At 38.2% G+C, this 17,420-nt stretch overlaps 1 protein-coding gene across 1 annotated transcript in view; it reads left to right on the forward strand.

Moving 5' to 3' along the window:
- Positions 1–1,369: 1,369 nt before the first annotated feature.
- Positions 1,370–17,420, forward strand: part of LOC107696891 (LIM domain-binding protein 3-like) — a 51,760-nt gene continuing 35,709 nt past the window's right edge. The window contains exons 1-2 of the mRNA XM_016497458.1: positions 1,370–1,489; positions 3,825–4,016. Coding sequence (XP_016352944.1) covers positions 3,921–4,016 — 96 coding nt within the window. The 5' untranslated portion in view covers positions 1,370–1,489; positions 3,825–3,920. The remainder of the gene's footprint in view (positions 1,490–3,824; positions 4,017–17,420) is intronic.

Genomic DNA, 17,420 nt, shown 5'->3' on the forward strand with positions numbered 1-17,420 from the left:
ATTCTCATCTCGGTCAAGTCTTCTTTTAAAGGTACCTGGGAACATTATTCATGTAACAATATCTGTGTGCACTGTGATTTGTGGATAAAATGCTCTTACATTGGGTTGTTTCATTGCAACTATGCAACTATGGATAAAATGCTCTTACATTGGGTTGTTTCATTACAACTATGACGCAAGTTGTCATTTCTAAACAATGCAGCATCTGCTTTTTCAGACAATGCCCTCATGTGGGCAATGTGCCATTTGCCAATTCAGCAATGGCTCTTGAAAAAACACATGACATTACATTACAGCAAGAAATGTTTGCACAATTCTGCACAATATTCCATCATGGGTTGGAAAAGTAACAAAAGTATTTTTAGCACTGTTTTCTCTTTGAGGAAAAGTTTCTCATGTCTTAAAGTTTATATTAATTCATCTAGCATTGCGAATTTACAACAATGTGTCAATATGATTCATGAAAAAAGTCAGATTGTAAGGAATGTATGCTGTATCTGAACATGAAAAACCCACTGAATCACAAAAAATTTACACAAAATTATAATGATAAATTATGAATGATAATATTATGAGTCTTACAGAAGCAAAATCATAGACAAAAGACAATGTTATTAAAGTCAATGAAATTAAGCTAAGAACATTTAAAATATTTAAGTGGTCTCCCAGGCTGGTCAGGCTTTTTGGGGACTTTTCAGATGGTCAAACTGATGTTCCAGATTGCAGATCAGCTAAACCAGCAGAGAACCAACTTAGCTGGGAGACCAGCTAGACCAGTTTAAACCATCTAAGACCAGTTTAGGCTGGTTTAAGACACGTTTTTTTTCTAGGTTTAACTCAAACAGCTGAAACACTTCATTTAAATATTCCAAATACAGGCAGAACCCAAGGGCTGAGAATTACCTTTAGTGAATTAAATATACGGCCCTGCAGAATGTCTGATGGCTTTTGAGGCTTTTTATGGGTCAGATGTTAAGTTGACTCATTTTCAAAACAGTTCACAAGGACAACAGAGGGATGACTGTCTCTTTAATAATTCCTCTCTAATTAAAATCCCTCGCCCTCTGCCTACCCGTCCGTGTGAGAAATTACGAATCCTACTATGGAAAAAGACTTTGCTCATTAATATTTATTAGGTAATGATGCGTTGCTTGGTAACCCAACTAACACATCTATCACAAAGCTACTTAATATTCATGAGACAACGCTCACCATGTGATGATTCGTTAATTCGCCAAGTGATTAGCTAACCGTCTGCATTTCAGCGAATCAGTGAGGCTCACTGGGGGAACGCCACATTCCATAATTAATATTCATGAGCTAATCCTTCAGCATAGTATGATTGGTTAATTTGCGTCCAGTGTGCTTACGTACCGCCGGGGTTCCAAGGATTTGGCGTGAGTGGCAGAGCTCGCCTCTAGAGGAAACGGAGCGACTCCAAACTGCAAGGCTCGAGGCTGTCAGTATAAAGCAACTTTTAGCATGCAATGTAGGCTGAAACAGGAGTTTGAGAAGTTGTTTGTCTTTAATGGTTTGTTGAATGGAAATGGAGGCAACAGGCTTGACACTGTTCTCGAGACGCTCAGTGGCTGCAGTCGCGTGAAAACATTTGTAGGGCTTCATGAATTTTCACATTCATCCATACCTACCGATATATTACTATAAATATACTGTGAGTCTAAATATAGACTATTCTGCAGTCAGTGGCGTATCTGTTTTGAATTTGTTGTCATGTGCATGTATCTGTTTTGGCTTTTGGCAACACTGATTCACTCATTCTCTGAGGTGTTTTGTCTTGCTTGGTGTGTGTAGTTTTGCTTGGGACATTATTTTACATGTTTTGCATGTTTCTATCTAGTAAAAGAGGGATCAATGATATCTGTTAAGTCACTACTGTGCATGGTGAAAAGATGTAAATGTGTTTTGCTTAACGCAATGGCTGAGGTGGGATACATGTTGTCATCAGGTGGCAAGTGCTGGATGCTGCTGCTGTCAGTTTTGTTGAGATTTTTTTGTTTTTTTGTTTTCTTTGAAGGTCAATATTTTCTTGGGAAACCTTGGTGCAAACCATACAGTATGTCTGGTTAGAAAAGATACAGCGACTTGAATCAGAAAACACTTAAAAAAAAAACATACAAGTTTTTACAATAATAGTATGTTGTCTTTGTCAAGGTTCATAATGACAAGCACTGTATCAGAGCAATGTCACACACTGTCCAGGATTGGCACAATTGTTCTCTGAAATGCCGCCTATGAAGGCCTGATTGTTGAACATTCATGTACAGTATTACTTCAAATTCTTCCATTACCAAAGAGTGCTAAACTTAGCTGGAAACTAGTGGTCTCCCAAGTTAGGCCAGGTGAACAGGCAGGTCCTCAGTGGTTATCTTCCCTCCGATGTCTCGGTGCGGACATTGTGATGTGCTAGTGCACAAGAGGTCCTCTTATCTCAGTTCTCTGAGAGCAATAAGAGCATATCAGGCTTTTCTCACTGCCACTCGTTCGTAGTTTAAAGCTGCTCATAAAGAACCTCCAGATGCCTCTGAATGCTTGGGATAACATTATCTCATGTAGATGCCATTCAAGGTTTGTTTACAATAAAGAATAAGAGAAAATTACCTCTTACATTAATGATTACAGTGTCAATGGAATGTTTTAAATGTTAGTATGACTTTATAGTGATTGATTGCATCTAAAGTTAATCTATCCATGAAGTTACACTACCGTTCAAAAGTTTGGGGTCAGTAAGACATTTTAATTATTTAAAAAGAAGTCTCTTATGCTCACCAAGGCTGCATTTTATTTTATTAATAATACAGTAAAATCAATACTGTGAAGTATTATTACAATTTAAATAACTGTTTTCTATTTTGATATATTTTAAAATGTAGTTTATTCCTGAGATGCAAAGCTGAATTTTCAGCAGCCATTACTTCAGAGTCTTCAGTGTCACATGATCCTTCAGAAATTATTCTAATATGCTGATTGCTGCTCAAGAAACATTTCTTATTATGATGCTTAATATTTCGGTGGAAACTGTGATATTTTTAAAAATCTTTTGTGACATTATAAATGCCCCTACTGTTATTTTTTTAATTAAAATGTGAATTTCTTGAAATATATTGAATATATTACTGACCCGGTAGTGTATGTTAAAATTTCAATGTATTTAGAGTGATGATAAAATTAAGCACACATTAAACCGAAGACACAGTTCAATCCCAAAATGCCTTGTGAATGCATGAGATAAGCTTGCTTGTGTCCGTAGGGGCTGCCAATTAACTCTAATCTTTTGTTAACCGTTTTCAGAATCAGACAGGTTGCACTTGCAATTGGGAATTGGAAATAGGAATTAAACCCATCTCTAACCCTAACCCTAACCCTAACCAAAACCTGCCCAGGACTCAGATAGATGAGGCACCCTTGAAGAAAGGAGTCTAGAAAAATCTTTTAACTTAAGAGGCGGCTATATTAGCCCTGTGAATCATGGTAGGCCTGGCATTCTGGGTGTCCCCTTACATGCCATATAAGTACCCCTTCCTCCCCCCTCCCCACAATGCCATAGTGCTATCGCTCTCGGCAGAGGGGCAGCTATTCTTAGGCTGTCTGTCCAGCTCATTTGAACAGGCAAGAATCCTCTTCCTCTGGCTCATAGCTCTTCTGTGTTGCTCCAGTTATTTTGCATTAGTTGCAGTTTGGCTGGGCCTGAATTATTTGTTTTATGCTGTTACTTTGACCCTTTTGGCCTGCAGGATTTTTTTTTTTATCGGAGAGGTGTGAGTGTTACTTTCATTTTACACTTTTTTCCCTCCTTCTTCTTTCAGAGGCTGTTTGGCACGTGCCCCGCCCCCTCCAAATTCATTTTCCCCATTTGTTCTGAAATTCTGTTGCTTAAACAATACACAGGATTTTTTTGAACAATGAGTTCGTACACCGTTTCCCTCGCTGGACCTTCGCCTTGGGGCTTCCGGTTGCAAGGAGGCAAGGACTTCAACATGCCCCTCACCGTTTCCAGGGTAAGACCCCCAAATCTTGGCCAAAACAGACAGTGGTTCATTGGTTCAGCACCATTTACTCGCATACAAATCAATGTAGATTGAGTCTAATCTACTTAATTGATGTTTCCATGAGATTTGTTTGAATACAAATAATTTTAAATGTTTCACTCAAATTTGAATTCAATTAAATGAAATTCCAGTTTGATTTTCCAAACCTCACTCTCCAATTCACTCTCTTATTATGAGACTTAAAATATGATCCATCATTTCACTAAAGTGTGACTTGGTGATTTGTAGTTCCTTTGGTCATTCATTGTTATCTTGGTACTTGATCCTTTGCTGATCTGTTGCTGATCCAGAGTTGTTTGTTATGTATAGTAATGACGTTATTCATCATATGATGATAATGATTATGCTTCTCCTATATTATTGTGCTATATTATTATTATGCTATATCCTTATTGATTTGGAAATTTGCATTGGGCATGTGCAGTTTGTGCCACAAAGGAGTGATTGGTATCTTGGTGTAAAGTTTGTGTATTGCCCTTCGGTGCTGTTAGATATTGTGTAATGGATTTTCTGAATAATTGTATTGTCTTTCTACAATATTGCTTTATTGAGGGATCCTGTAAATCCATATTTACAATGTAGTTGTACTGTATTGATCAAATGCATGCTGTCAGTTCATTGCACTCAAGTCGATTCATCCTTGTTCTGCTGTTATCCTTGCGTTTGACATGAAGTCATGATGACTAATGCTTCTCTTGAACAGCTTGTTCTGTGAAATTGTAGTTCGATATATACAAGGAATTCAGCATGAATGAGTGCAAAAGGGTGTTTATGAGGGCTTTATTTTGGCAGTATTGTAAGACGGGAAGGTCAAATATCACAGAAGGGTGAGTTCTCATTGTACTGTAACAATTATAGCTCTGCAAATACACATAGTTGACCTAGTAGGAGAAACATTTTACTTCTTGAAAGCATAATGAAAACAAACCAGAGAACGATATATTGTTGGCATATGTATGTTTGACTAAACGTATCTGTTTGTGTGATTGTGTTGGCATGTATCTGTCAAATAAGAGCACAGTCCACATGCACATTCCTATTCTCAGATGTCTAGTGAGGACAGATTCACTGCTCCAATATGTTGCTGGCATTAGAGGGTCTTGAAAAAATAGATCCTCTTGTGTAAAAAATGTCAGACAGTGATCGAGTGGTCAAACGGTGGCAATACGTGCCACAAAGAGATGATGCACTGCCAGTTTGTCACCTCTGCTAACATTGTCTGCGGTCAGGAAGAATGTCTGTCCTGCCACTATCCTAGGTGGTCCATAGTGTTAGTCATATTATAGTGACGTATATACCCTCAACAGTATCGTAATGCACACTGGAATCTTCTGATGCTTTTCTAGGCATTTTATTTGCAACATTTGACAGCCATTTGGCCTCACTGTACTGGTTACTAAGAATATCTAAATCAAGAAGTGTGTGGCAGGTCTGTTTGTCTACAGGAAAAGACCAGTAGCACAGGGCCTAGTCAGTCACTGTAGAGTGACAGGTGGTACTCAGTACATTTGTTCTGGCTGTCGGTTGGCTCAACAGGGGGCTTTTCTATAAAAGTACCTCACAGGTGTGCGGGCCTGCTGTAAAGGAGGCAAGAAGTGTTCTGTTATTATGTATTTAAATCAAGACGTAGATTTACATCTGCTGTGAGTATCACATTAGTAGGTCTGAGGAAGATCCCTCAGAACACTTTGCTCTGAGTGTTAAAACATGCAATGATGAACTGTTCTGGACCTGTTAATGGGCTGTTGAGATCGAAGAATAATTAATTAGCTATACACAATATTAATGTTTTTACTGTATTGCCAATCAAATGTAGTCTTGGTAAGCATTTAAATATTTGACCATTTAGTTTATAATATACTGGGGCTTCTTTTCAGTTTAATTTAATTATTATATATATAATTTAAATTCTAAATATAAGTATTATAAATCTATAATATAGTTAATTCTTAGGGTAAGAATATGTGACCCTGGACCACAAAACCAGTCTTAAGTCGCTTGAGTATATTTGTAGCAATAGCCAACAATACATTGTATAGGTCAAAACTATAGATTTTTCTTTTATGCCAAAAATCATTAGGATATTAAGTATAGATCATGTTCCATGAAGATATTTTGTAAATTTCCTACTGTAAATATATCAAAACTTAATTTTTGATTAGTAATATGCATTGCTAAGAACTTCATTTGGACAACTTTAAAGGCGATTTTCTCAATATTCTGATTTTTTTTGCACCCTCAGATTCCAGATTTTCAAATAGTTGTATCTCGGCCAAATATTGTCCTATCCTTATTTATTCAGCTTTCAGATGATGTATACGTCTCAATTTCGAAAAATTGACCCTTATGACTGGTTTTGTGGTCCAGGTTCACATATGATTTTATATAGATTCCATTTTTCAATCAATTCAGTCATTTCTTTGTTTCTTTCTGACTGGCTGATTGACTGATTGATTGATTGATTGATTGATTGATTGATTGATTGATTGATTGATTGATTGGAGTTTGTAATTTAGAAAACCCCCCCACCATGAATCAGTATTGCAGATTGATGAAGTCTAGCTTTTGTTTGCATTATACTCTATTTTAGTGTAGAAATTTTTCCAAATTCTTTTGAGGAATTGTACTGACATACAGTGGTGTGAAAAAGTGTTGGCCCTCTTCCTGATTTCTTATTTTTTTTGGAGTTTGTAATTTAGAAAAACCCCCCACCATGAATCAGTATTGCAGATTGATGAAGTCTAGCTTTTGTTTGCATTATACTCTATTTTAGTGTAGAAATTTTTCCAAATTCTTTTGAGGAATTGTACTGACATACAGTGGTGTGAAAAAGTGTTGGCCCTCTTCCTGATTTCTTATTTTTTTGCATGTTTGTCACACTTTAATGTTTGTTTTGGATTTTGTTTTCCCTTAATAATAAAAACCTTCATTTAAAAACTGCATGTTGTGTTCACTTGTGTTATCTTTTACTAATATTTAAATTTGTTTGATGATCTGAAACATTAAAGTGTGACAAACATGCAACAAAATAAGAAATCAGGAAGGGGGCCAACACTTTTTCACACCACTGTATAACAGATGATACACAAGTATTTTCTAACTTTCTTTGGCTAATATACTGGACCTTCTGAATTGGGTGAAATATTGTTGGCAGATGCTTCTGTGTATGACTCTGAGTGCTCCTATTCAGCGCTAGGTGCTGAAATGAGGGTTTTTCTTGGCTGAGAGCAGCTCAGACTGTAACAGATGGCACACAGAAAGCATGAACTTGCAATTCAGTTCAAACTGAAAGCAGCAGATGAGGGATATAAATACCTCTGGGTGGTTTGGATGAAAAGGAACTGCTAAGGAAAATAATACTTTTATCTGGAGAATGCATTAGACAGTAATTAAGTAACAGCAATAAAGAGACATTGGCAAATGGCAGATACAGTTTTGGAAATTAGAAAAGGTCAGCTGAATGAAGTTATCGCAAAAAAAATTTACAAAATTATTTATTTACTAAATTATACTAAATCTTGTCTATAAATGCATTTAAACTATGCATGTTTATTAAGTTTTTACTTTATGGAAACTACGAAATGTGTAATAATCAAACAGTTGCATTATTTATTATTCTACAGAAGTTGAGATCCAAGCTTTTTTTAGCTGTTGTGTTGTCACTAACATGTATAGAATAACACAGATGAGAAAATCATTTATCCTATTGAACTGAGTGGTGGTAGGAGTAAAAGGGGGTTGGGACGCCAATGTAAAAGAGGAAAGTTATGGGGGGTTACCCATCATCTTATACTTACACTAATGTTCTGTGACATTTCATTTGACACTGTGGTGTCATTAGAAATGTGTTTGCCTCTGAAAAGATGTTACAGTTAAATGTCAACAGGGATCCACTGTTGGATCTGCCAAATAGTTTGAGGATGTTTCATCCATTGAAGGGCATTTGCTGCAGCCTAATATAAAACTCAGCATAGTGTTTTTGTGGGCTTTCTTGATGTACCCTAATGAACCAACTTGTGGAATAGTGTTTCACCTTTGTGAAATGATATTAGGGAGTTCAAATATGAATGTTTCAAATTAAGGGCTACTCTCATTCACATGGTATTTACTGAGCATCCAGTTAAAGCTTGTGAAGATTGAGTTTTATGGTTGGCTTGAATTTGATCTGCATTAATACTATCAGTGTGTTGGATTAATGACACAAATGTAGCTGTCTCTTCACTTGGACCACATTCAAAGTTTTTTTTTTTTTTTTTTAAGTTCTAGAAATAGGACAACACCCCTGGTGAGAGTGTTCCCAACAGTGTTGATTTTCATTGTGACTTTCCAGTGCTGGACTGCTTATATGACATCTCTCCACACGCCTGTTCTCTAATGAGCCGAGGGAAATTGTTCATTCCACTCAGTCTTCAGGAAGATTGATGCTGGCAGATGAACACAAACCTACTTAATTTTTAAAGCTGATTATTGCATTCTCTGTTCCCATGAGCTAGTTGAAAGAAAAAAGGGGCTACAGTAGCCTTTTCAGTCTTTCATGGTTACTTGTTTTTTTATGTGCTGTACTTATCCACTGTATTTTTAAAATATTATATAATATATATTTTCACTGGCTCCATTGCAAATCATGTATATATGTTTTAACAACATACCAGTACCATTCAATTTTTATAAAAAAAATGTCACTGTTATTTAGCAAGGATGCATTCAGTTGAGCATAATTGACAATAAAAAACCCTATAATGATTCAAATAAATGCTGTTCTTTTGAACTTTCATCAAAGAATCCTGAAAAAAGTTTTATGGTTTCCACAAAAATATTAAGTAGCACATTTATAAAGATATAATAAAGAAATGTTTCTTGAGTAGACATGTTGATTTGCTTGATTTCTAAAGGATCATGTGACACTTAAGACTGGAGTAATGGCTGCTGAAAATTCAACTTTACGTTATTTTAAATTGTAATAAAATTTTACAACTTTGCTGCTTAGACTGTATGTGTGATCAAATAAATGTAGCCTTGGTGAGAGACTTACAATTAAAAAAAAAATTTGAATGGTAGTGTATATTATATGCATCAGAAACATATGTTAATATTTTTCATTCAATGTTTTCTTTATAAAAACAATCTGCTATAAATATATATTTTTTGAAAACAGTTGCATGCAGTGAAAAATTATTTGTTTGCAACAAGTGACAGGAGGTTTTGTTGATTGATTGATTTCTGTTTTTGCATCATCACGCTTAGACTATCGTGAAATGTCCTTTGTTCAAAATATTGCTTCACATAACTGTACAGTAAGCATCAAATATTTTCTGATTGGCTGATTTTGTGTCACATTGGACCAGGTTACGTCACGGTGCCATTCAGTTGTGATACCGATACCAATTATTTGCATGTTTATGTGCCCGATAACCGATATGCAGAACCGATATTTATTTAATGTTATAAAGTAAATAAATGACTGAGTGAAGTATGAACATACTTCACTTTGGTTTTTCCTCTTTTCAGTCATCTTTTTTTTTTTTAAGTGTTGAAAATTAGCAGTCTTTCATGTTAAATTTAATCTTTATATTACAACAATAAAAAACATTTTATTTATAAAAAGCATCAACAGCAACAACACTAATATTAACAATAAGAAAAATAAATGTAGAATGTCTAATGTTTTCAAATGGAGAAAATAAATAAAGGACAGGAGTCATATCAACTTAATTTTAAACTACAGTTTTAGTAGGTTTATAAGCTGTTTAACAGCTACAGAGTAGAGGTCTGCAAGCCCGTCGGGTCCCGGCGGGTAATTTTAATTTGTTAGACTATTTTATCTACAGCTCGTTAGAGGTAGAATTCTTTAGTGAAATAAAGATGATATTTATTGAAATGAATTCGAATTAATTAAGGAGAGAGTGAGAGAACGAACGAACGCATGCACCCACGTGTGAGCAAGCGATTGTGAAGCATTGCAAACAAGCTTGTCGGTTTAATTACAAGTTATCACCTCATTGCTGAGAAATATATGTGTAGCTTTTAGCTGTTGTATTTTCAAAATTTACAGGGCGGGGGTTGAAAACCAGCTCCTGAATGTGCAATTTCTTACCTATAAAAAGTTTCCATTTTGGAAGAGTCTTGATTTGATTACCACGGCAAACAGTGAGTAAATTGGTCATGTGCAGTACAGAATCTGCCAACATATCCTTGTACACACTGTAAAAACGGCAGCTGTGGTTGCCGGAATTTTACCGTAAAAAATACGGTAGCAACGTTTTAGGTTTTACAGTTTTAATCTCTAATGCTAGTCCCTCTCAGATAGTCCCAAACCAGTAGGCAGCAAGTACCAGTCTTGGTGTTTGCCATGAGAGCCTGAAGCTGGTGCTGCTGACAGGCAGAGCTGTTTTTAGATGGCTGCTGAAGGTCAAGTCAGTCCTGCTGGGGAAGACTCTTAAGAGCTATAATATACCAACATCCACCAAAATGACACGCTTCCGTCCAGCACTACAGAAATATTTGATGTTTTTAACCAAAGCTTGTTCTCAGATATTTCAACATGTTGGCTTTGATGTGCTGTGATAAACTCTGGGTCTTTTTCACATGTGTTTTATTCATTTGCTTGTCGGGCAGGTTTATTCAGCTCTTATATGAGGGGTGCTACAGCAGGGGAGGATCAGATCACATTGCATTCATATGGTGTTGGATTCTTTTCGGTCTTGTTAGCATAAATGAGCCCATCTGGTTAAATACTCAGGCCTCAATCATGAGCGAGTACTGCTACTTCTGTCTTATGTAACTGATAAAGTCTTCACCATTTCAGATATTTTGACACCATGACTGTCAAACTTAGAATTAACTTAGAGTTAACTTAGAATCTGCAGAGAACAAGGCTATACTAATTCAAATCCTAATTTAATTTCAACTAAAAAATAGATTTTTTCTTCTTCTGCAGAACACAAAAAATAAACATTCTGAAGGCTGTTTTCCAATACCATTCAAAAGCTTGGGGTCTTTTTGGGGTTGTGTTTCATGTGACACTGAACTGAAGAATGATAAAAATCCAGCTTTGCCATCACAGGAATAATTACATTTATATTAAATTATATTACAATAGAAATAAAATTAAAATAAATTAATAAAAATACAAAATTACCAACCCCAAGCTTTTGAATGGTGAGTGTAATATGATATTCCCTGAAGGAAAATAGTGGGACTTTATCCATTTTCTTGATTTTATCCATCAGGCATTGACTGAATTGTGGAAAGAGGAAAGATTACAATCATATTTTGCACTGGAGTGATGTGCAAAAGTAATCATGTACAATAAGACCAGGAATGTTTACTAAGAAAGTATATAGGGTGCATTGTGATTTCATGTTGACATTTTATTTTTGCTTTACAGTCCATCTGTCTAGCCATCAAATGTCTCTCTCTAGTTTTCCCTGTGGCCTACTTTCCCCCCTGCGATTTACTTGACCCATTGAACAGCTCCTTCGTGTTGTTGTGAGTGAGCAGGAGATTTGAGCTGGCATATCAGCCACTCATTCATCCAGGCATCAATTGGAATGAGCTAGAATTGAGAGTTAATGCATGTTTCGTGTGCCAGGCGTGGTAATCCTCCCTTCAGTCTCTCCAAGCCTTTGTTTTCCCATGCTCCCTTCCTTTTCCTTTTGCCGTTAGTTGTGCTAACCCCGGCACAAAGCAACAGTACCGGTGCATTTACTAAAACAAGTAAATCTGAATTAAAAATGTTTTGCAAAACATCTTTATGCATATCTTTTTTTCTGCCAAGATTTATATTATGTGGCCTAATATTCAACATAAATAATGAAGCCTTAAAGGGACGGATCACCCAAAAATGAAAATTCCAGCATCATTTACTTACCCTCATTATTGTTCCAAACTCGTATTAATGGGTTTCATTTTTGGGTGAAGTAACCCTTTTAATTCGTAGCACAGGTCAATTTATGAGGATGTCGCCCCCAGCTTGTGAACATTACTATCACAGTGGCCTTTCTGAAGGTGGCAGGACACTCCCCCTGCTAGATGTGGCCATTAGACTTGACGTTTATAGAGGAAAAAGACTCCTAAAACAACCCCTGCACTCTAGTGGGTAGCACCCATTCGCACAGATACAATTAGAGCAGCTGTCAAGCAGGAAAATGATGGCAATTGCTACCCACTGTGGGTAGTTATATATACAGAACACCTTTTTGAAAGGAGGCGGAAGAAGCCTGCCATTTAAAGCTATTTTGGACTTATCGTGGCCATTTAACTGTGAGCATAATCATTCCAATCTCGATTTAACCAAAGGTTGGACGTTAGATTCTGACCAATACCCAGACTAGCAGAGTTTTTTTTTGCCAAACCTAGTGTGGCTTATTCTTACAGTCTTGTACCTCAATAAGCATATGAGACAGAGTTTAGTTATTTGTGAATTTATTCCAGAGGATAGCAGCTCTCCAGTTGGGAGCTGCAGTTATATTGGGTTTATAAACATGGTCAGTGAACTTGAGCTGGTTAATTAATTTGAGAAAATGATTATCAAAAGCTGTGCCACGGCAGTATGCAAGAAGGGCAAATACAATCTGTCATATTTGCCCATGAGTATGTGTGAAGTGCTTGGATATAATATAGATCATCCAGGTGTCGGATTTCATTGATCATGTTAAGCTCATCCACAGTGTGGACGTGACCACAGTAGTGGAAACACAGCTGTCACATACGTTACATTTTTAAAGATAGTACACACAGTAGCCAGATGCTTCAAGCTCTTCCTAACAACGGCACTGATTTATGAGATATTATGGACTGAATTATCAAGACGAGGTTGAATCTGCAGGCTTTTTCATGTTTTTTTTATTTTTTTTATTTTGTGTAAAAATATTTGTAATGGTTAAACCTGATCAAATAAGATAAGTTCTACACTCTTATTGCAAGCTGAAAGCATAATCAAATTAACCAAAATATTTCGTAAGCAAACACTCAAGGGGTGCAATCAAAGAGTCTGTGTTTGCCCAACAATTATCAGCTTTACATTAGTAACCAGATATCCTTGATGCATGATAGTTTTAATCTTTCTTTTATGCTGATTACTAGTTTATCTCTATATTATTAATTTTCTCACCTTTGATGTAACTGGATGAGTCTGTAAAAAGTGAGAATAACAGCAGTAACAATAAATTTGTGGCCACATTTAATGTTGTACTGCTGATTTTTGTCTGCAAAATACGGTCATTTCAATAGAAATCCATGCAAATCCACAACGGGTTCAAGTTGGACATGTGATATTCGCTGCAGTGACCTACAGAAAGCTGATTGATTTGAAAGTGACTTCTGTGTAAACTGTGCTTCATACAGTACATCGCTCATGGCAATAAACAATGGACCTTTTTTGCTAACTCGACAGGACCTTAAGAAACAAAAGCATTCATCTATCCGCACATCCCTCCGATTTCTAAGCTAAGTGGAATTTGAATGCAGCTTCAAAAAAGAAATATTTGTGTCTTTGATGGTTAAGTTGCATAATTTTTGTATTTAAAAGTGTTTGTTTAAAAACGCTGTGGGAGAAATCACCCATTCACATGGCTAAATCTTTTCTAAGTCTTTTATCTTGTCTCACTTAATGTTGAATAGCTTTAATTTCAGACAAAATTTGGCCAGTTAATATGTATATGTTTGACCACTCAAATTATAGAACTATGACTAACTGTTGTATAATGGGATTTATACGTGCTTGTAGTTATAAAGAGTTGTTTTGTCTCAACAGTATTTTTCATTTTGTCATTTATTGTAGCCAGTGCATAATTATGTTGTTCGTAATGAAGGCTCAATCTAGGTACCACAGGCTTTCAAAGCTTCCCAGTAGTTAATGAGAATAAAATAGCAGACACTGATCAATGTCTGACACTGATCTAGATAATTGAAAACCAAAGAATTATTATTATTACTGCTAAAGTTAATTCATAACAGAATTTCTAAAGATATGGGCACAAATATTGCAATACATTAGTTGTTTTGATTGTTCTATGTTGTGGCTTAGAGTGAAGCACTTTGAAGGGATAGTTCACCCAAAAATGGAAATTCTGTCATCATTTACTCACTCTCATGTTATTCCAAACCTGTATGACTTATTTTGAAGTATGTTTATAATCAAAATGTTTAGTCACCATTGACTAAAATAAAAATTCTTAATTTTTCTCAAAATCGTCTTTTGTTGTTTCTAAACTTTAGCAATCTTACTGCTTGGTAGGTTTTGGATAATTGACAACAAATGTCTTGGTTACTTATGTAATCCTGGTTCCCTGAAGGAGAGAAAGGAGACGTTACATTGACACTTTAGGAAGCCCCAATCTCCTCTTTATTACAAGAAATGGCCAATGACAATTGGTGAGTGGAATTTGCATGCCAAGCCACTCCCTGTACATACGGGTATATAAGATGGCAGCATACATCCACTCATTCAGGTTTGTGCTAAGGAGCCGAGAAAGCATCCCGACATTCGTTGTAATGTTCACGGTTGAGGCATGAGGGACGGGACGTCTCCATTCCCTCCTTAAGGAAACGAGGGTTACATATGTAACCGAGACGTTCCCTTTCAGTCAGTCACGTTCGACGTTACGTCGACACTGACGTTAGGGGTACCTATGGAAAGCGCCACAACCAGAACTGTGTAATGAAAATTGAAGCTGCAGGTGCTGACAAGCAAGTGTGTCAGGACAGATGCACCTCAATTCGTAACCTACCCAATGCCCCATAAGCCAGATCACATATCAAGTATACATTCTCACAATACTAGATTTCAGCAACCGTTGGGGTGCGGAGACGCATCCAAAAAGGAATGTGAATAGTAAGACTGGTCGCAGCACAGTCTAACAAACACAACAGGGACTGACAGTAAAAAATGGTCCAGGGAAAGACGTGGGTTTACCCAGGGAAACCGTAACATCGAAGAACATACAGGATTATCAAGGGAACCTCATGTATGGCACCTAGTCCAGTAAAAGTGGTGACTAATGGAATGCAACCCAAGTACTGGAAATGGCAACAGACTCCTCTGCTGAGTCTGAATGCCGCAGGGTGCTGGAGGAAATCGACCAGTATTCACCAGACGGGGAACTTACTGGAAGAAGATAAGGTGCAAGTATACTAACCAGAGGAATGGCACTGCAAGCGAGACACCGAGCTGTTCCACCCTCAAATTACCTGTTCGTACCCAACACACGGGAGGAAACTGGCTCAACCCGGAGATTATAGAATTTTGCAAAGGTGTTAGGTATTAGGTGTCGCCCAGCTCTACAGATGTTCAGATGCACCAATGCCCAGGAGATGGCAACACTTCGAGTGGGATGAGCTCTCACACAGTGAGAGGAACACCAATCAACGAACAGACCCCACTTCAGAGCATAGGCCTGCCTGGTAGAGGGGGCCCTAGCCTGAGTGATAGTACCTATCACAGCCCATGAGAGGCCAGTGAGGTCCGCCACTTCTCGTCCAGAAGCCAGACACGCAGGTTCAACTGATCGGGACGTGGGTGCCAAATAGTGCCCTGCTCCTGAGAAAGAAGGTCCTTCCTCATGGGGTATTCTCCAGGGAGGGGCTGTTGCGAGGAGCATGAGATCAGTCCGGGTGGGCTAATATGGTGCAACCAGCAGTACCTGCTCCTCGTTCTCCCTAATCTTGTACAGAGTCTGTGCAAGGAGGCACACTGGGGGAAAGGCGTACTTGCGCAAACCCTGGGGCCAGCTGTGTGCCAGTGCATCCGTGCCGAGGGGGACCTCGGTCAGGGAGTAGAACAGATGGCAGTGGGAGGATTCCTGGGAAGCGAACACGTCCACCTGGGTTTCCCTGAATCGACTCCAAATCAGCCAGAACATCCTGGGGATGGAGTCTCCATTCTCCCGGAAGGGTAAGCTGTTAAGAGAGCGCATGAGGAGCCTCTGAAATTGCTTTAGAGGAACCACCGTTTTCCCCCTGAACGAATTCAGGCAATTCAGCACCGACTGAGCATGCTCATTCGTGAGACATGCTTTCATGTTGACAGAGTCAAGGCCACCAAATTCCAAGCAAGCGCCACCATAGGGACGAATCCTGACGTACCCATGGTGGGGCAGCAGAGGGGAGGAAGATGGCCCAACTCGGGAAGCGTGGCGTCCCGAAGTAGAGGCAGAGGAGAAGCTCTTAACCTTACTCCCCGGTTCCTGTGGGAAGGCAGCAAGGGAAGTGTGAGGAAGTGGAGCATCCTGCAACCGCAACCTCTTGAGTAGCAAAACAGTGTGCTGAGACTGAGTGACAGTGAGGAAGCAGAGCATCGTTCACAGACAGATCCCGACACATCTGACCCAGAGATGAAGGAAATTGCTCTTTCATTGAGAATGTGGGTACCGCTGACCGAAGGGTCAGCGGCGGAACAAGCATCATTGGTGAATGGGGGCCCAGATGTTAGTGGCCCCAAAAGAGCTTCTCCTTCCATCTCTGGGTCGCCCGTCTCATGGGCGCCTCATGGGCTTCTGGGAAGTCTTAACAGCGCCCTAAGAAGCAGGCTGCACCCTCTTCCTGTGGGAAGTTCGACACCCCTGCTAAGGAGTTTCGTCCTTGGATTCTTGTCGGGGCGGAGCAGATGTTGACACCACAGGGGGGCGCCCTTGGCGATGGGCAGACAAAGAACCAGATCTCGGTGGTTTGGCAACCAGAGTGTCCCGCCAAGGCAAGATGTGCTTAATGGCCTCCATCTGCTTCTGGACTGCCAAGAACTGCTGGGCAAATTCCTCGACAGTGTCACCAAAGAGACCGTAGTTCTTGTTGATCGTTCTTTCTTGAAAACATACGAGAAAGGCACTTACGAAGAGATCGGCTCTGAAGCAAAAATCTGAATGAGTGGATGCACGCCGCCATCTTATACAGGTGCATCTCAATAAATTAGAATGTCGTGGAAAAGTTCATTTATTTCAGTAATTCAACTCAAATTGTGAAACGTGTGTATTAAATAAATTCAATGCACACAGACTGAAGTAGTTTAAGTCTTTGGTTCTTTTAATTGTGATGATTTTGGCTCACATTTAACAAAAACCCACCAATTCACTATCTCAACAAATTAGAATACTTCATAAGACCAATAAAAAAAAAACTTTTAGTGAATTGTTGGCGTTCTGGAAAGTATGTTAATTTACTGTACATGTACTGCACCTGTATACCCGTATGTACAGGGAGTGGCTTTGCATTAAAATTCCACTTGCCACTTATCATTGGCTGTTGCTTGTAATGCTTCAAAAAAAAAAAAGCCCCAAAAAAACAGTCAGTTCTTCTCAATGGGAGGTTTACTAATAGTCACTCGGGAAAACATAACACAGTGTCAAAACTTCATAATCG

This window comes from Sinocyclocheilus anshuiensis, unplaced genomic scaffold (genome assembly GCF_001515605.1).
Source record: "Sinocyclocheilus anshuiensis isolate Anshui unplaced genomic scaffold, SAMN03320099.WGS_v1.1 scaffold1224, whole genome shotgun sequence".
Classification (NCBI taxonomy): Eukaryota; Metazoa; Chordata; class Actinopteri; order Cypriniformes; family Cyprinidae; genus Sinocyclocheilus; species Sinocyclocheilus anshuiensis.